General features: G+C 43.5%; 1 protein-coding gene across 2 annotated transcripts in view; it reads left to right on the forward strand.

Annotated features, from left to right (window-relative positions):
* Window positions 1-20,938, forward strand: part of map2k5 (mitogen-activated protein kinase kinase 5) — a gene marked incomplete at its 5' end in the record, with an annotated part of 129,606 nt that overhangs the window by 46,843 nt on the left and 61,825 nt on the right. For both annotated transcript variants that reach the window (XM_046336348.1, XM_046336349.1), the window contains 4 exon segments: window positions 3,199-3,260; window positions 7,104-7,152; window positions 16,772-16,845; window positions 20,772-20,822. In XM_046336348.1, coding sequence (XP_046192304.1) covers window positions 3,199-3,260; window positions 7,104-7,152; window positions 16,772-16,845; window positions 20,772-20,822 — 236 coding nt within the window.

Below are 20,938 nucleotides of genomic sequence, written 5' to 3' on the forward strand. Positions count from 1 at the left end.
ATTAGGGTTGGTGCTGAGGCTGGGATTAGGGTTGGTGCTGAGGCTGGGATTAGGGTTAGTGCTGGGGTTTATGGTTAGTGTTGAGGCTGGGATTAGGGTTGGTGTTGAGGCTGGGATTAGGGTTGGTGTTGAGGCTGGGATTAGGGTTGGTGTTGAGGCTGGGATTAGGGTTGGTGTTGAGGCTGGGATTAGGGTTGGTGTTGAGGCTGGGATTAGGGTTGGTGTTGAGGCTGGGATTAGGGTTGGTGTTGAGGCTGGGATTAGGGTTGGTGTTGAGGCTGGGATTAGGGTTGGTGTTGAGGCTGGGATTAGGGTTGGTGTTGAGGCTGGGATTAGGGTTGGTGTTGAGGCTGGGATTAGGGTTGGTGTTGAGGCTGGGATTAGGGTTGGTGTTGAGGCTGGGATTAGGGTTGGTGTTGAGGCTGGGATTAGGGTTGGTGTTGAGGCTGGGATTAGGGTTGGTGTTGAGGCTGGGATTAGGGTTGGTGTTGAGGCTGGGATTAGGGTTGGTGTTGAGGCTGGGATTAGGGTTGGTGCTGAGGCTGGGGTTGGGGTTAGTGCTGAGGCTGGGGTTAGGGTTAGTGCTGGGGTTTGTGGTTAGTGCTGGGGTTATTGTTAGTGCTGGGGTGTGGGGTTAGTGCTGAGGCTGGGGTTAGTGCTGAGGCTGGGGTTAGTGCTGAGGCTGGGGTTAGTGCTGAGGCTGGGGTTAGTGCTGAGGCTGGGGTTAGTGCTGAGGCTGGGGTTAGTGCTGAGGCTGGGGTTAGTGCTGAGGCTGGGGTTAGTGCTGAGGCTGGGGTTAGTGCTGAGGCTGGGGTTAGTGCTGAGGCTGGGGTTAGTGCTGAGGCTGGGGTTAGTGCTGGGGTGTAGGGTTAGTGCTGGGGTGTAGGGTTAGTGCTGGGGTGTAGGGTTAGTGCTGGGGTGTAGGGCTAGTGCTAGGGTTTAGGGCTAGTGTTGAGGCTGGGGTTAGGGTTAGTGCTGGGGTTTAGGGTTAGCTTTGAGGCTGGGGTTAGGGATAGCGCTGAGGCTGGGGTTAGGGTTAGCGTTGAGGCTATGGGTTAGAGTTAGCGTTGAGAATGGGATTAGTGTTAGTGCTAAGGCTGGGGTTTAGGGTTAGTGCTGGGGTTTAGGGTTAGTGCTGGGGTTTAGGGTTAGTGCTGGGGTTTAGGGTTAGTGCTGGGGTTTAGGGTTAGTGCTGGGGTTTAGGGTTAGTGCTGGGGTTTAGGGTTAGTGTTAGTGCTGGGGTTTAGGGTTAGTGTTAGTGCTGGGGTTTAGGGTTAGTGCTGGGGTTTAGGGTTAGTGTTAGTGCTGGGGTTTAGGGTTAGTATTAGTGCTGGGGTTTAGGGTTAGTATTAGTGCTGGGGTTTAGGGTTAGTGTTAGTGCTGGGGTTTAGGGTTAGTGTTAGTGCTCGGGTTAGTGCTGGGGTTTAGGGTTAGTGTTGAGGCTGGGGTTAGGGTTAGTGCTGGGGTTAGTGTTAGTGCTGGGGTTTAGGGTTAGTGTTAGTGCTGGGGTTTAGGGTTATTGTTAGTGCTGGGGTTTAGGGTTAGTGCTGGGGTTTAGGGTTAGTGTTAGTGCTGGGGTTTAGGGTTAGGGTTAGTGCTGGGGTTTAGGGTTAGGGTTAGTGCTGGGGTTTAGGGTTAGGGTTAGTGCTGGGGTTTAGGGTTAGTGTTAGTGCTGGGGTTTAGGGTTAGTGTTAGTGCTGGGGTTAGTGTTAGTGCTGGGGTTAGTGTTAGTGCTGGGGTTAGTGTTAGTGCTGGGGTTAGGGTTAGTGCTGGGGTTTAGGGTTAGTGTTAGTGCTGGGGTTTAGGGTTAGTGTTAGTGCTGGGGTTAGGGTTAGTGCTGGGGTTAGTTGGTTAGTGTTACTGCTGGGGTTTAGGGTTAGTGTTAGTGCTGGGGTTAGGGTTAGTGCTGGGGTTTATGGTTAGGGTTAGTGCTGGGGTTTATGGTTAGGGTTAGTGCTGGGGTTTAGGGTTAGTGTTAGTGCTGGGGTTTAGGGTTAGTGTTAGTGCTGGGGTTTAGGGTTAGTGTTAGTGCTGGGGTTTAGGGTTAGTGTTAGTGCTGGGGTTTAGGGTTAGTGTTAGTGCTGGGGTTTAGGGTTAGTGTTAGTGCTCGGGTTAGTGTTAGTGCTCGGGTTAGGGTTAGTGTTGAGGCTGGGGTTAGGGTTAGTGCTGAGGTTTAGGGTTAGTGTTAGTGCTGGGGTTTAGGGTTAGTGTTAGTGCTGGGGTTTAGGGTTAGTGTTAGTGCTGGGGTTATGGTTAGTGCTGGGGTTAGGGTTAGTGTTAGTGCTGGGGTTAGGGTTAGTGCTGGGATTTATGGTTAGTGTTAGTGCTGGGGTTTAGGGTTAGTGTTAGTGCTGGGGTTAGGGTTAGTGCTGGGGTTTATGGTTAGTGTTAGTGCTGGGGTTTAGGGTTAGTGTTAGTGCTGGGGTTTAGGGTTAGTGTTAGTGCTGGGGTTAGTGTTAGTGCTGGGGTTAGTGTTAGTGCTGGGGTTTATGGTTAGTGTTAGTGCTGGGGTTAGGGTTAGTGCTGGGGTTTATGGTTAGTGTTAGTGCTGGGGTTAGGGTTAGTGCTGGGGTTTATGGTTAGGGTTAGTGCTGGGGTTTAGTGTTAGTGCTGGGGTTTAGGGTTAGTGTTAGTGCTGGGGTTTAGGGTTAGTGTTAGTGCTGGGGTTTAGGGTTAGTGTTGAGGCTGGGGTTAGTTTTGAGGCTGGGGTTTAGGGTTAGTGTTGGGGTTAGGGTTAGTGTTAGTGCTCGGGTTAGGGTTAGTGTTGAGGCTGGGGTTAGTGTTGAGGCTGGGGTTAGCAGAGGCCTTTACTCCAGTCCCATCCAGAGCTCTATAAAAGCTGGAATGTCAAACCTCTTACCACCCTGTATCCATTTACACTTCTACTTAGAGGAAGATTGTCATCTTCAGTGCCTGGGGGCTAGCATGCTTCTTTGCTAAAAGCTACAAGGGTGGGAGTGTGTGTGCGTGAATTTAACACAGTGATTTCTCAGTTATAACACATTGTCTCTCTCAAAGGACGACCTGTCAGCATGCGTCCATCAACACTCAACTGTGTGTGTGTGTGTGTGTGTGTGTGTGTGTGTGTGTGTGTGTGTGTGTGTGTGTGTGTGTGTGTGTGTGTGTGTGTGTGTGTGTGTGTGTGTGTGTGTGTGTGTGTGTGTGTGTGTGTGTGTGTGTGTGTGTGTGTGTGTGCAGGTGGCTCTCTGGACGTCTACAGGAGGATCCCAGAACATGTGTTGGGTAGGATCTCTGTGGCGGTGAGTGTACAGCCTTTCAGCTCTCAAACCAACTGACCACAGCTATTTAAAATGAGACTCTCATATTCTATAACTGACCACAGCTATTTAAAATGAGACTCTCATATTCTATAACTGACCTCAGCTATTCATAATGAGACTCTCATATTCTATAACTGACCACAGCTATTTAAAATGAGACTCTCATATTCTATAACTGACCTCAGCTATTTATAATGAGACTCATATTCTATAACTGACCACAGCTATTTAAAATGAGACTCTCATATTCTATAACTGACCACAGCTATTTAAAATGAGACTATCATTCTGTTAAGCATCAGCTAGGAAGACAATGGATCAGGTAGCTTTGTATGGGAGTTGCAGGTTTGACAAATTGGCTACAATTCATCATTCTATCCAATTCAGTAAATAATAACACCATTAATAACTTTGAGACTTTTGCTGGTAAAGTTGACCCATTTTGGCAAGTGTGGCCAACAGGTGTGAATCTCCCAAGTAGCCTTCATCAGTGAGAAAGGGATGAAATGGACAGACTCTCTCTCACACACACTCAAGCATCACAGCACAGAGGAGCGTTTGATTCAGCCTAACATGGGTGTTTCCACCTCTATTAGCCCCTCTCCCTCTGATTCAGCCTGTAATCAAACATTGACAGCTATTTAGTCAGCGTTAATTCTAATTCACAGCTCTCCTCCCTCTCTTCCCCCTCTCTCACTGTGAGAGCTGTTAATTATCGCTGGGAAAAGCACCCGGGAGGGCGAGATGGGTGATGCATACGCACACCAGTTGTTTTGGCACCAGAGCCACAGTCCAATCACATCTTTTTGATTCTGTCTGAATTGAGAAGTAGATTTGGCACGTTGTTTTGTGGGCAAATCTACTTTGTCAATAAAAAAACAAAATACGTGAATCCTTAAAGTCTTTGCTGCTGGACTCTAGTCATTTTAAAAGCAAATGGTTTTTGATATCAAGAACGTAAAGAGGCAAAGTAGCTATGCAACTCTGTGGCTCTGGACTTATAGGCATGTTGTGTACAGTCCATGATCAATGAGCAGATCCCTGGCCTTCACAAAGTATTCACACCCCTGGACTTATAGGCATGTTGTGTACAGTCCATGATCAATGAGCAGATACCTGACCTTCACAAAGTATTCACACCCCTGGACTTATAGGCATGTTGTCGTGTTCCAGCCTGAATTTCAAAATGGATTAAATAGTTTTTTTGTTTTTTTTACACACTGGCCTACACACAATAACCCCATCATGTCAGTGGAATTATGATTTTAGACATTTTTTACATATTAAAGCTGAAATGTCTTGAGTCAATAAGTATTCAACCCCTCTGTTACGACAAGCCTAAATGTGTTTAGAAGTCAAATGTTGCTTAACAAGTCACACTAAGTTGCATGGACTCACTCTGTGTGCAATAATAGTGTTTAACATTATTTTTTTAATTAATACCTCATCTCTGTACCTCACACATACAATTATCTGTAAAGTCCCTCAGTCGAGCAGTGAATTTAGGGTTCAACCACAGATTCAACCACAAAGACCAGGGAGATTTTCCAATCCTCACAAAGAAGGGAACCTATTGGTAGACATCCCTTTGAGCTTGGTGAGGTTATTTATTTCCCTTTTAGATGGTGTATCTAAACACCCAGTCACTACACAAATACAGGCGTCCTTCCTAACTCAGAGAAAGGAAACTGTTCAGGGATTTCACCATGAGGCCCATGATGACTTTAAAACCTCTATCCTGTACATAGTAAAAATATTCCAAAACATGCATCCTGTTTGCAACAAAGCAATAAAGTAATAGTGCCCAAATAATTGCCAAATCAATTCACTTTTTGTCCTCAATACAAAGTGTTATGTTTAGGGCAAATCCAATACCTTACTGAGTACCACTCTTGTCAACGGGTGTATAGAGGCGAAGTCATGTGCGGGAGAGTAGAGTGATGTAAACAGGCACACTTTTATTTTAGTTCCAAAAACGAGAGCACTACATGAATCAAACACGCTCAAAACACGGAACATACAAGAATAAAGCTCGTAATAAAACACCACAAGAACATGAAAAATTACACACAAAACATGATGGGAAACAGAGGGTTAAATACAAGTAGATTGATTGGGGGAAATGAAAACCAGGTGTGTATGGAAACAAGACAAAACAAATGGAGATATGAAAACCAGGTGTGTATGGAAACAAGACAAGACAAATGGAGATATGTAAACCAGGTGTGTATGGAAACAAGACAAAACAAATGGATATATGTAAACCAGGTGTGTATGAAACAAGACCAGACAAATGGATATATGAAAACCAGGTGTGTATGGAACAAGACAAGACAAATGGATATATGAAAACCAGGTGTGTATGAAACAAGACCAGACAAATGGATATATGAAAACCAGGTGTGTATGAAACAAGATCAGACAAATGGATATATGTAAACCAGGTGTGTATGAAACAAGACAAGACAAATGGATATATGTAAACCAGGTGTGTATGGAACAAGACCAGACAAATGGATATATGAAAACCAGGTGTGTATGGAACAAGACCAGACAAATGGATATATGTAAACCAGGTGTGTATGAAACAAGACCAGACAAATGGATATATGTAAACCAGGTGTGTATGGAACAAGACAAGACAAATGGAGATATGTAAACCAGGTGTGTATGAAACAAGACCAGACAAATGGATATATGTAAACCAGGTGTGTATGAAACAAGACAAGACAAATGGATATATGAAAACCAGGTGTGTATGAAACAAGACCAGACAAATGGATATATGAAAACCAGGTGTGTATGGAACAAGACAAGACAAATGGAGATATGTAAACCAGGTGTGTATGGAACAAGACCAGACAAATGGATATATGTAAACCAGGTGTGTATGGAAACAAGACAAGACAAATGGATATATGTAAACCAGGTGTGTATGAAACAAGACCAGACAAATGGATATATGAAAGATGTATGGAACAAGACAAGACAAATGGATATAGCAGGTGTGTATGAAACAAGACAAGACAAATGGATATATGGCTAGAAAGCCGGTGACGTCGATCGCCGAACGAACATATTTTCAAGCATAGTGGTGGCTGCATCATGTAATGGGTATACTTGTAATCCTTAATCAAGGATTGGGGAGTTTTTCAGGATAAAAAAAGTTCATGGAATGCACAGGCATCATCCTAGAGGAAAACTTGGTTCAATCTACTTTCCACCAGACACTGGGAGATGAATTCACCTTTCAGCAGGACAATAACCTAAAACACAAGGCTAAATATACACGGAACTTGTCCAAAAAGACAGTGAATGTTCCTGAGTGGCCTAGTTACAGTTTTGACTTAAATCTACTTGAAAATCTGAAAATGGTTGTCTAACAATGATCAAAAACCAATTTGACAGAGCTTGAAGAATTTTGAAAATAAAAATGGGCAAATGTTGTCCAGGTGTGGAAAGAGACTTGCACAGAAAGACTCACAGGCAAAAGTGCTACTACAAAGTATTGACTCTGTTGTGTGAATATTTAATTAGATATTTCTGTATTTGATTTTCAATGAAGTTTCTAAAAACATTTTTTATCTTTGACATGGTGGGGTATTGTGTGTAGATGACTGAGAGAGTAAACATATATTTAATGGATTTTGAATTCAGGCTGTAACAACAAAATGGGGAATAAGTCAAGGCCAGGGGGTGTGAATTCTTTCTGAAGGTCCTTTATATAAATGGTTTATCAAATGAGTTCGCCCACCTGTGTCTGAAAGCAGTGGTTTTGGGTATTGTTGAATTCTGAACTCCATATCTCCGATCTGTCTTCAGGTTGTGAAAGGCCTAACCTATCTATGGAGCCTGAAGATTCTTCACAGAGGTCAGTGGTGGGAAAGGTAGTAGATTCTACAGAGGTCAGTGCTGTGGAAGGTAGTAGATTCTACAGAGGTCAGTGATGTGGAAGGTAGTAGATTCTACACAGAGGTCAGTGCTGTGGAAGGTAGTAGATTCTACACAGAGGTCAGTGCTGTGGAAGGTAGTAGATTCTGCAGAGGTCAGGGATGTGGAAGGTAGTAGATTCTACACAGAGGTCAGTGATGTGGAAGGTTGTAGATTCTACACAGAGGTCAGTGATGTGGAAGGTAGTAGATTCTACAGAGGTCAATGATGTGGAAGGTAGTAGATTCTACAGAGGTCAATGATGTGAAAGGTAGTAGATTCTACAGAGGTCAATGAGGTGGAAGGTAGTAGATTCTACAGAGGTCAATGATGTGAAAGGTAGTAGATTCTACAGAGGTCAGTGATGTGGAAGGTAGTAGATTCTACAGAGGTCAGTGATGTGGAAGGAAGTAGATTCTACACAGAGGTCAGTGATGTGGAAGGTTGTAGATTCTACACAGAGGTCAGTGATGTGGAAGGTAGTAGATTCTACAGAGGTCAATGATGTGGAAGGTAGTAGATTCTACAGAGGTCAATGATGTGAAAGGTAGTAGATTCTACAGAGGTCAATGAGGTGGAAGGTAGTAGATTCTACAGAGGTCAATGATGTGAAAGGTAGTAGATTCTACAGAGGTCAATGAGGTGGAAGGTAGTAGATTCTACAGAGGTCAGTGATGTGGAAGGTAGTAGATTCTACAGAGGTCAGTGAGGTGAAAGGTAGTAGATTCACAGAGGTCAGTGATGTGGATTCTACAGAGGTCAGTGATGTGGAAGGTAGTAGATTCTGCAGAGGTCAGTGATGTGGAAGGTAGTAGATTCTACAGAGGTCAGACAGGTGAGAGGTAGTAGATTCTACAGAGGTCAGTGATGTGGAAGGTAGTAGATTCTACAGAGGTCAGTGATGTGGAAGGTAGTAGATTCTACAGAGGTCAGTGATGTGGAAGGTAGTAGATTATACAGAGGTCAGTGAGGTGGAAGGTAGTAGATTCTACAGAGGTCAGTGATGTGGAAGGTAGTAGATTCTACAGAGGTCAGTGATGTGGAAGGTAGTAGATTCTACAGAGGTCAGTGATGTGGATTCTACAGAGGTCAGTGATGTGGAAGGTAGTAGATTCTACAGAGGTCAGTGAGGTGGAAGGTAGTAGATTCTACAGAGGTCAGTGATGTGGATTCTACAGAGGTCAGTGATGTGGATTCTACAGAGGTCAGTGATGTGGATTCTACAGAGGTCAGTGATGTGGATTCTACAGAGGTCAGTGAGGTGGAAGGTAGTAGATTCTACAGAGGTCAGTGATGTGGATTCTAGAGGTCAGTGAGGTGGAAGGTAGTAGATTCTACAGAGGTCAGTGATGTGGAAGGTAGTAGATTCTACAGAGGTCGGTGATGTGGAAGGTAGTAGATTCTACAGAGGTCAGTGATTTGGATTCTACAGAGGTCAGTGATGTGGAAGGTAGTAGATTCTACAGAGGTCAGTGATGTGGAAGGTAGTAGAACACAGAGGTCAGAGGTCAGTGATTTGGATTCTACAGAGGTCAGTGATGTGGAAGGTAGTAGATTCTACAGAGGTCAGTGATGTGGAAGGTAGTAGATTCTACAGAGGTCAGTGATGTGGATTCTACAGAGGTCAGTGATGTGGATTCTACAGAGGTCAGTGAGATTCTACAGAGGTCAGTGATGTGGAAGGTCAGTGATTTGGATTCTACAGAGGTCAGTGATTTGGATTCTACAGAGGTCAGTGATGTGGAAGGTAGTAGATTCTACAGAGGTCAGTGATGTGGAAGGTAGTAGATTCTACAGAGGTCAGTGATGTGGATTCTACAGAGGTCAGTGATTTGGATTCTACAGAGGTCAGTGATGTGGAAGGTAGTAGATTCTACAGAGGTCAGTGATGTGGATTCTACAGAGGTCAGTGATGTGGAAGGTAGTAGATTCTACAGAGGTCAGTGATGTGGAAGGTAGTAGATTCTACAGAGGTCAGTGATGTGGATTCTACAGAGGTCAGTGATGTGGATTCTACAGAGGTCAGTGATGTGGATTCTACAGAGGTCAGTGATGTGGATTCTACAGAGGTCAGTGATGTGGATTCTACAGAGGTCAGTGATGTGGATTCTACAGAGGTCAGTGATTTGGATTCTACAGAGGTCAGTGATTTGGATTCTACAGAGGTCAGTGATGTGGAAGGTAGTAGATTCTACAGAGGTCAGTGATGTGGAAGGTAGTAGATTCTACAGAGGTCAGTGATGTGGATTCTACAGAGGTCAGTGATGTGGAAGGTCAGTGATGTGGATTCTACAGAGGTCAGTGATGTGGATTCTACAGAGGTCAGTGATGTGGATTCTACAGAGGTCAGTGATTTGGATTCTACAGAGGTCAGTGATGTGGAAGGTAGTAGATTCTACAGAGGTCAGTGATGTGGATTCTACAGAGGTCAGTGATTTGGATTCTACAGAGGTCAGTGATTTGGATTCTACAGAGGTCAGTGATGTGGATTCTACAGAGGTCAGTGATGTGGATTCTACAGAGGTCAGTGATGTGGATTCTACAGAGGTCAGTGATTTGGATTCTACAGAGGTCAGTGATGTGGAAGGTAGTAGATTCTACAGAGGTCAGTGATGTGGAAGGTAGTAGATTCTACAGAGGTCAGTGATTTGGATTCTACAGAGGTCAGTGATTTGGATTCTACAGAGGTCAGTGATTTGGATTCTACAGAGGTCAGTGATTTGGATTCTACAGAGGTCAGTGATGTGGAAGGTAGTAGATTCTACAGAGGTCAGTGATGTGGAAGGTAGTAGATTCTACAGAGGTCAGTGATGTGGAAGGTAGTAGATTCTACAGAGGTCAGTGATGTGGAGGTCAGAGGTCAGTGATGTGGATTCTACAGAGGTCAGTGATGTGGATTCTACAGAGGTCAGTGATTTGGATTCTACAGAGGTCAGTGATTGGAAGGTCAGGATTCTACAGAGGTCAGTGATGTGGATTCTACAGAGGTCAGTGTAGATTCTACAGAGGTCAGTGATTTGGAAGGTCAGTGATGTGGAAGGTAGTAGATTCTACAGAGGTCAGTGATGTAGTAGATTCTACAGAGGTCAGTGATGTGGATTCTACAGAGGTCAGTGATGTGGATTCTACAGAGGTCAGTGATGTGGATTCTACAGAGGTCAGTGATGTGGAAGGTCAGTGAGATTCTACAGAGGTCAGTGATTTGGATTCTACAGAGGTCAGTGATGTGGAAGGTAGTAGATTCTACAGAGGTCAGTGATGTGGATTCTACAGAGGTCAGTGATTTGGATTCTACAGAGGTCAGTGATTTGGATTCTACAGAGGTCAGTGATTTGGATTCTACAGAGGTCAGTGATTTGGATTCTACAGAGGTCAGTGATTTGGATTCTACAGAGGTCAGTGATGTGGAAGGTAGTAGATTCTGCAGAGGTCAGTGATGTGGAAGGTAGTAGATTCTACAGAGGTCAGTGATGTGGAAGGTAGTAGATTCTACAGAGGTCAGTGATGTGGAAGGTAGTAGATTCTACAGAGGTCAGTGATGTGGAAGGTAGTAGATTCTACAGAGGTCAGTGATGTGGAAGGTAGTAGATTCTACAGAGGTCAGTGATGTGGAAGGTAGTAGATTCTACAGAGGTCAGTGATGTGGAAGGTAGTAGATTCTACAGAGGTCAGTGATTTGGATTCTACAGAGGTCAGTGATGTGGAAGGTAGTAGATTCTACAGAGATCAGTGAGGTGGAAGGTAGTAGATTCTACAGAGGTCAGTGATGTGGAAGGTAGTAGATTCTACAGAGGTCAATGATGTGAAAGGTAGTAGATTCTACAGAGGTCAATGATGTGAAAGGTAGTAGATTCTACAGAGGTCAATGAGGTGGAAGGTAGTAGATTCTACAGAGGTCAATGAGGTGAAAGGTAGTAGATTCTACAGAGGTCAATGATGTGAAAGGTAGTAGATTCTACATAGGTCAATGAGGTGGAAGGTAGTAGATTCTACAGAGGTCAATGATGTGAAAGGTAGTAGATTCTACAGAGGTCAATGATGTGAAAGGTAGTAGATTCACAGAGGTCAGTGATGTGGATTCTACAGAGGTCAGTGATGTGGAAGGTAGTAGATTCTACAGAGGTCAGTGATGTGGAAGGTAGTAGATTCTACAGAGGTCAGTGAGGTGAAAGGTAGTAGATTCACAGAGGTCAGTGATGTGGATTCTACAGAGGTCAGTGATGTGGATTCTACAGAGGTCAGTGATGTGGATTCTACAGAGGTCAGTGATGTGGAAGGTAGTAGATTCTGCAGAGGTCAGACAGGTGAGAGGTAGTAGATTCTACAGAGGTCAGTGATGTGGAAGGTAGTAGATTCTACATAGGTCAGTGATGTGGAAGGTAGTAGATTCTACAGAGGTCAGTGATGTGGATTCTACAGAGGTCAGTGATGTGGAAGGTAGTAGATTCTACAGAGGTCAGTGAGGTGGAAGGTAGTAGATTCTACAGAGGTCAGTGATGTGGATTCTACAGAGGTCAGTGATGTGGATTCTACAGAGGTCAGTGATGTGGATTCTACAGAGGTCAGTGATGTGGATTCTACAGAGGTCAGTGAGGTGGAAGGTAGTAGATTCTACAGAGGTCAGTGATGTGGATTCTACAGAGGTCAGTGAGGTGAAAGGTAGTGGATTCTACATAGGTCAGTGAGGTGGAAGGTAGTAGATTCTACAGAGGTCAGTGATGTGGAAGGTAGTAGATTCTACAGAGGTCGGTGATGTGGAAGGTAGTAGATTCTACAGAGGTCAGTGATTTGGATTCTACAGAGGTCAGTGATGTGGAAGGTAGTAGATTCTACAGAGGTCAGTGATGTGGAAGGTAGTAGATTCTACAGAGGTCAGTGATGTGGATTCTACAGAGGTCAGTGATGTGGATTCTACAGAGGTCAGTGATGTGGATTCTACAGAGGTCAGTTATTTGGATTCTACAGAGGTCAGTGATTTGGATTCTACAGAGGTCAGTGATGTGGAAGGTAGTAGATTCTACAGAGGTCGGTGATGTGGAAGGTAGTAGATTCTACAGAGGTCAGTGATTTGGATTCTACAGAGGTCAGTGATGTGGAAGGTAGTAGATTCTACAGAGGTCGGTGATGTGGAAGGTAGTAGATTCTACAGAGGTCAGTGATTTGGATTCTACAGAGGTCAGTGATGTGGAAGGTAGTAGATTCTACAGAGGTCAGTGATGTGGAAGGTAGTAGATTCTACAGAGGTCAGTGATTTGGATTCTACAGAGGTCAGTGATGTGGAAGGTAGTAGATTCTACAGAGGTCAGTGATGTGGAAGGTAGTAGATTCTACAGAGGTCAGTGATGTGGATTCTACAGAGGTCAGTGATGTGGATTCTACAGAGGTCAGTGATGTGGATTCTACAGAGGTCAGTGATGTGGATTCTACAGAGGTCAGTTATTTGGATTCTACAGAGGTCAGTGATTTGGATTCTACAGAGGTCAGTGATGTGGAAGGTAGTAGATTCTACAGAGGTCAGTGATGTGGAAGGTAGTAGATTCTACAGAGGTCAGTGATGTGGATTCTACAGAGGTCAGTGATTTGGATTCTACAGAGGTCAGTGATGTGGAAGGTAGTAGATTCTACAGAGGTCAGTGATGTGGATTCTACAGAGGTCAGTGATGTGGAAGGTAGTAGATTCTACAGAGGTCAGTGATGTGGAAGGTAGTAGATTCTACAGAGGTCAGTGATGTGGATTCTACAGAGGTCAGTGATGTGGATTCTACAGAGGTCAGTGATGTGGATTCTACAGAGGTCAGTGATGTGGATTCTACAGAGGTCAGTGATGTGGATTCTACAGAGGTCAGTGATTTGGATTCTACAGAGGTCAGTGATGTGGAAGGTAGTAGATTCTACAGAGGTCAGTGATTTGGATTCTACAGAGGTCAGTGATTTGGATTCTACAGAGGTCAGTGATTTGGATTCTACAGAGGTCAGTGATGTGGAAGGTAGTAGATTCTACAGAGGTCAGTGATGTGGATTCTACAGAGGTCAGTGATGTGGATTCTACAGAGGTCAGTGATTTGGATTCTACAGAGGTCAGTGATGTGGAAGGTAGTAGATTCTACAGAGGTCAGTGATGTGGAAGGTAGTAGATTCTACAGAGGTCAGTGATGTGGATTCTACAGAGGTCAGTGATGTGGATTCTACAGAGGTCAGTGATGTGGATTCTACAGAGGTCAGTGATTTGGATTCTACAGAGGTCAGTGATGTGGAAGGTAGTAGATTCTACAGAGGTCAGTGATTTGGATTCTACAGAGGTCAGTGATTTGGATTCTACAGAGGTCAGTGATGTGGATTCTACAGAGGTCAGTGATGTGGATTCTACAGAGGTCAGTGATTGGATTCTACAGAGGTCAGTGATTTGGATTCTACAGAGGTCAGTGATGTGGAAGGTAGTAGATTCTACAGAGGTCAGTGATGTGGATTCTACAGAGGTCAGTGAGATTCTACAGAGGTCAGTGATGTGGATTCTACAGAGGTCAGATTTGGATTCTACAGAGGTCAGTGATTTGGAAGGTCAGTGATTTGGATTCTACAGAGGTCAGTGATTTGGAGAGGTCAGTGATTTGGATTCTACAGAGGTCAGTGATGTGGAAGGTAGTAGATTCTACAGAGGTCAGTGATGTGGAAGGTAGTAGATTCTACAGAGGTCAGTGAGGTGGATTCTACAGAGGTCAGTGATGTGGAAGGTAGTAGATTCTACAGAGGTCAGTGATGTGGAAGGTAGTAGATTCTACAGAGGTCAGTGATGTGGAAGGTAGTAGATTCTACAGAGGTCAGTGATGTGGAAGGTAGTAGATTCTACAGAGGTCAGTGATGTGAAAGGTAGTAGATTCTACAGAGGTCAATGATGTGAAAGGTAGTAGATTCTACAGAGGTCAATGATGTGAAAGGTAGTAGATTCTACAGAGGTCAATGATGTGAAAGGTAGTAGATTCTACAGAGGTCAATGAGGTGGAAGGTAGTAGATTCTACAGAGGTCAATGATGTGAAAGGTAGTAGATTCTACAGAGGTCAATGATGTGAAAGGTAGTAGATTCTACAGAGGTCAATGAGGTGGAAGGTAGTAGATTCTACAGAGGTCAATGATGTGAAAGGTAGTAGATTCTACAGAGGTCAATGATGTGAAAGGTAGTAGATTCACAGAGGTCAGTGATGTGGATTCTACAGAGGTCAGTGATGTGGAAGGTAGTAGATTCTACAGAGGTCAGTGATGTGGAAGGTAGTAGATTCTACAGAGGTCAGTGAGGTGAAAGGTAGTAGATTCACAGAGGTCAGTGATGTGGATTCTACAGAGGTCAGTGATGTGGATTCTACAGAGGTCAGTGATGTGGATTCTACAGAGGTCAGTGATGTGGATTCTACAGAGGTCAGTGATGTGGAAGGTAGTAGATTCTGCAGAGGTCAGACAGGTGAGAGGTAGTAGATTCTACAGAGGTCAGTGATGTGGATTCTACAGAGATCAGTGAGGTGGAAGGTAGTAGATTCTACAGAGGTCAGTGAGGTGGAAGGTAGTAGATTCTACAGAGGTCAGTGATGTGGATTCTACAGAGGTCAGTGATGTGGATTCTACAGAGGTCAGTGATGTGGATTCTACAGAGGTCAGTGATGTGGATTCTACAGAGGTCAGTGATGTGGAAGGTAGTAGATTCTACAGAGGTCAGTGATGTGGATTCTACAGAGGTCAGTGATGTGGATTCTACAGAGGTCAGTGATGTGGAAGGTAGTAGATTCTACAGAGGTCAATGAGGTGGAAGGTAGTAGATTCTACAGAGGTCAGTGATGTGGAAGGTAGTAGATTCTACAGAGGTCAGTGATGTGGAAGGTAGTAGATTCTACACAGAGGTCAGTGATGTGGAAGGTATTAGATTCTACAGAGGTCAATGAGGTGGAAGGTATTAGATTCTACAGAGGTCAATGAGGTGGAAGGTAGTAGATTCTACAGAGGTCAGTGATGTGGAAGGTAGTAGATTCTACAGAGGTCAGTGAGGTGGAAGGTAGGAGATTCTACAGAGGTCAGTGATGTGGATTCTACAGAGGTCAGTGAGGTGGAAGGTAGTAGATTCTACAGAGGTCAGTGATGTGGAAGGTAGTGGATTCTACACAGAGGTCAGTGATGTGGAAGGTAGTAGATTCTACACAGAGATCAGTGATGTGAAAGGTAGTAGATTCTACAGAGGTCAATGATGTGAAAGGTAGTAGATTCTACAGAGGTCAATGAGGTGGAAGGTAGTAGATTCTACAGAGGTCAATGATGTGAAAGGTAGTAGATTCTACAGAGGTCAATGAGGTGAAAGGTAGTAGATTCTACAGAGGTCAATGAGGTGGAAGGTAGTAGATTCTACAGAGGTCAATGATGTGAAAGGTAGTAGATTCTACAGAGGTCAATGAGGTGAAAGGTAGTAGATTCTACAGAGGTCAATGAGGTGGAAGGTAGTAGATTCTACAGAGGTCAGTGATGTGGATTCTACAGAGGTCAGTGATGTGGATTCTACAGAGGTCAGTGATGTGGATTCTACAGAGGTCAGTGATGTGGATTCTACAGAGGTCAGTGATGTGGAAGGTAGTAGATTCTACACAGAGGTCAGTGATGTGGAAGGTAGTAGATTCTACAGAGGTCAGTGATGTGGAAGGTATTAGATTCTACAGAGGTCAATGAGGTGGAAGGTAGTAGATTCTACAGAGGTCAGTGATGTGGAAGGTAGTAGATTCTACAGAGGTCAGTGAGGTGGAAGGTAGGAGATTCTACAGAGGTCAGTGATGTGGATTCTACAGAGGTCAGTGATGTGGAAGGTAGTAGATTCTACAGAGGTCAGTGAGGTGGAAGGTAGGAGATTCTACAGAGGTCAGTGATGTGGATTCTACAGAGGTCAGTGAGGTAAAAGGTAGGAGATTCTACAGAGGTCAGTGATGTGCTTCTACACCTGCATTGCTTGCTGTTTGGGGTTTTAGGCTGGGTTTCTGTACAGCACTTTGAGATATCAGCTGATGTACGAAGGGCTATATAAATACATTTGTTTTGATTTATACGTAGAATATCATGGAAGGAGATACTGTCATGATGCTGTATACAGTACAGATATGTGGTCTTACATTGATCACTTTTGTCACAGGGAATCTTCCTGCACTTAAGAAAATGTAACCTAGTAGTGTATTCAAGGTTTAACATTTCTTCTAAAGTTTGTAATTTCCACTTGAAAATGTCAGACTTGATTTGCCCCCTCCCAAAAAAATATAGCACAGAAATAATAATCATTCCCTGTAGCTGCAGGATAGTCATTTCCTGTTGCTGCAGGATAGTCACTTCCTGTTGCTGCAGGATAGTCACTTCCTGTTGCTGCAGGATAGTCACTTCCTGTTGCTGCAGGATAGTCACTTCCTGTTGCTGCAGGATAGTCACTTCCTGTTGCTGCAGGGTAATTTTCTTGCTGGGAGAAACTGGTCAAATGAAGATATAACATGAGTACAGTCTGATTGGAGGAGGTAGCAGCTGTTACTGTATGTACTTGTCTCTGTAGACGTCAAGCCTTCCAACATGCTGGTCAACACTAGAGGTCAAGTGAAGCTCTGTGACTTTGGAGTCAGCACGCAGGTACAGTCCCCCATGTGTGTGTTTATACCTCTGTGTGTGTGTTTATACCTCTGTGTGTGTGTTTATACCTCTGTGTGTGTGTGTTTATACCTCTGTGTGTTTATACCTCTGTGTGTGTGTTGTGTTTGTGATCTGTTTCTCTGTGTGCATTGAGACAGCAGTGTATGTCTCGCTCTCTCTCTGTGTGTAGTCAACCTGTCAATCTGGACCTATTCATTGTGTCCTCACGACAGTGGAAGCACCTTGAGGGACAGCCTCTCACATTAACTTCCTCACTACCATTGTTCCACAGGCACTCCAAAACATGCAGTTGTTATAATTACTACTCACACACACACACACACACACACACACACACACACAACGCCAAAGCTTCATTGATATGCCTTTGATGGACGTGGCAAGAGCGTGGCTGGGCAGACAATAGCTGAAGTGTGTGTGTGTGTCTGTATGTCATGTCATTACGTCACCCTGGGACAGCCCTTCCAACTCCCCCAAAGACCCCCGGGAATAACTCCCCCCTACTCTCTCTCACCCTGTCACCCCCACGCCCCAATTTTAATTAATTTTCATCCCTCTCTCCTTGGAGATGTGAAGCAGCGTTGACCCCTGCACAGGCTTCTGAATACAAGCTTTACCTCAACACACACACACACTGCCCTGTAGGAAGGTCAGTGTCTCTGCCTTCCCTGAGCAGGACCTCCCCTCCAAACACAGGAGCCATCGGGGAACACAATCATTCACTCATTATCACAGCCCTGTCATCCATGGCATGTCCCATTGTGCTCACACACACACTCCGACGTCCCCCTGTCCTCATCCTGGTCCCCTGTGAGAGGGCTGGGAACAGACCACAGCAACACTGACGTTTCAATAGATTTGGGTATGTAAGTCACAGAGGGGAAAGGAGATGGAGATGGGAGCTGTACTTAATGTAGGACAAACAGTCTCTGCTCTCTTTTGTTTCAGTTATATCCATCACTATGGTCACCTTGTTTCAGTTATATCCATCACTATGGCCAACTTGCTTCAGTTATATCCATCACTATGGTCATCATGTTTCAGTTATATCCATCACTATGGCCATCTTGCTTCAGTTATATCCATCACTATGGTCACCTTGTTTCAGTTATATCCATCACTATGGCCAACTTGCTTCAGTTATATCCATCACTATGGCCATCATGTTTCAGTTATATCCATCACTATGGTCACCTTGTTTCAGCTATATCCATCACTATGGTCACCTTGTTTCAGTTATATCCATCACTATGGCCATCATGTTTCAGTTATATCCATCACTATGGCCAACTTGCTTCAGTTATATCCATCACTATGGCCAACTTGTTTCAGTTATATCCATCACTATGGCCATCTTGTTTCAGTTATATCCATCACCATGGCCAACTATTTTCAGTTATATCCATCACTATGGCCATCATGCTTCAGTTATATCCATCACTATGGCCATCATGCTTCAGTTATATCCATCACTATGGCCATCATGTTTCAGTTATATCCATCACTATGGCCATCTTGTTTCAGTTATATCCATCACTATGGCCATCATGTTTCAGTTATATAATATAATAATAATAATAATATATGCCATTTAGCCAACGCTTTTATCCAAAGCGACTTACAGTCATGTGTGCACACTATGGCCATCATGTTTCAGTTATATCCATCACTATGGCCATCTTGTTTCAGTTATAGCCATCTTGTTTCAGTTATATCCATCACTATGGCCATCATGTTTCAGTTATATCCATCACTATGGCCAACTTGCTTCAGTTATATCCATCACTATGGCCAACTTGTTTCAGTTATATCCATCACTATGGCCATCATGTTTCAGTTATATCCATCACTATGGTCACCTTTTTTCAGTTATATCCATCACTATGGCCATCATGTTTCAGTTATATCCATCACTATGTCCATCTTGTTTCAGTTATGGCCATCTTGTTTCAGTTATATCCATCACTATGGCCATCATGTTTCAGTTATATCCATCACTATGGCCAACTTGTTTCAGTTATATCCATCACTATGGCCATCTTCTTTCAGTTATATCCATCACTATGGCCATCATGCTTCAGTTATATCCATCACTATGGCCATCATGCTTCAGTTATATCCATCACTATGGCCATCTTGTTTCAGTTATATCCATCACTATGGCCATCATGTTTCAGTTATATCCATCACTATGGCCATCATGTTTCAGTTATATCCATCACTATGGCCATCTTGTTTCAGTTATGGCCATCTTGTTTCAGTTATATCCATCACTATGGCCATCATGTTTCAGTTATATCCATCACTATGTCCATCTTGTTTCAGTTATGGCCATCTTGTTTCAGTTATATCCATCACTATGGCCATCATGTTTCAGTTATATCCATCACTATGGCCAACTTGTTTCAGTTATATCCATCACTATGGCCATCTTGTTTCAGTTATATCCATCACTATGGCCATCATGCTTCAGTTATATCCATCACTATGGCCATCATGCTTCAGTTATATCCATCACTATGGCCATCATGTTTCAGTTATATCCATCACTATGGCCATCTTGTTTCAGTTATATCCATCACTATAACATGAAGGATCTTTAACAGTATGGTACAGTCTGTTCTCATGTTGGACAGAACTGAAGGACCTTTAACAGTATGGTACAGTCTGTTCTCATGTTAAACAGTTGGACAGAACTGAAGGATCTTTAACAGTATGGTACAGTCTGTTCTCATGTTAAACAGTTCCATAACTGAAGGATCTTTAACAGTATGGCCATCTGTTTCATTATAAACATCACTATGGACCTTTTAACAGTATGGTACAGTCTGTTCTCATGTGAAACAGTTGGACAGAACTGAAGGATCTTTAACAGTATGGTACAGTCTGTTCTCATGTTGGACAGAACTGAAGGACCTTTAACAGTATGGTACAGTCTGTTCTCATGTTAAACAGTTGGACAGAACTGAAGGATCTTTAACAGTATGGTACAGTCTGTTCTCATGTTAAACAGTTGGACAGAACTGAAGGATCTTTAACAGTATGGTACAGTCTGTTCTCATGTTAAACAGTTGGACTGAAGGACCTTTAACAGTATGGTACAGTCTGTTCTCATGTGAAACAGTTGGACAGAACTGAAGGATCTTTAACAGTATGGTACAGTCTGTTCTCATGTTATCCAACTATGTTCTCAGTTGTTATATCCATCACTGAAGGATCTTTAACAGTATGATCACAGTCTGTCATGTTAAACAGAACTGAAGGATCTTTCACTATGGCCATCAGTCTGTTTCAGTTATAACAGAACTGAAGGATCTTTAACAGTATGTTACAGTCTATAGCCATTCTCATGTTCAAACAGAACTGAAGGATCTTTAACAGTATGGTACAGTCTGTTCTCATGTTAAACAGAACTGAAGGCCATCTTTAACAGTATGGTCTTTAACAGTCTGTTTCATGTTCAGAACTGAAGGATCTTTTCAGTAACATGGTCTGTTCTCATGTTAAACAGTTGGAGAGAACTGAAGGATCTTTAACAGTATGGTACAGTCTGTTCTCATGTTGGACAGAACTGAAGGACCTTTAACAGTATGGTACAGTCTGTTCTCATGTTAAACAGTTGGACTGACGGACCTTTAACAGTATGGTACAGTCTGTTCTCATGTTAAACAGTTGGACTGAAGGACCTTTAACAGTATGGTACAGTCTGTTCTCATGTTGGACAGAACTGAAGGATCTTTAACAGTATGGTACAGTCTGTTCTCATGTTAAACAGTTGGACAGATCGACTGGAAGACAACAGTAAAAGCACACACAGTATTTTGCTCAGTTAATTGTTACTGAGGGAAAGAATGAAACCCATTCACCCATCTACAGTTGATCAATCTAACCTCTTTTGTTTGCAGTTGGTGAATTCCATCGCCAAGACGTATGTGGGAACCAACGCCTACATGGCAGTAAGTAGACCTAATAAGAATAGATGTTGGTGGTGGCTGGACATCTTGGTGAAAGAGGCTCTGGATGGTGTTTTGGGGGTCCAGCCTTGTACATGTGGTAGGAGAAACATTGACAG

The sequence above is a fragment of the Oncorhynchus gorbuscha genome, unplaced genomic scaffold, assembly GCF_021184085.1.
Source record: "Oncorhynchus gorbuscha isolate QuinsamMale2020 ecotype Even-year unplaced genomic scaffold, OgorEven_v1.0 Un_scaffold_1028, whole genome shotgun sequence".
Taxonomy (NCBI): Eukaryota; Metazoa; Chordata; class Actinopteri; order Salmoniformes; family Salmonidae; genus Oncorhynchus; species Oncorhynchus gorbuscha.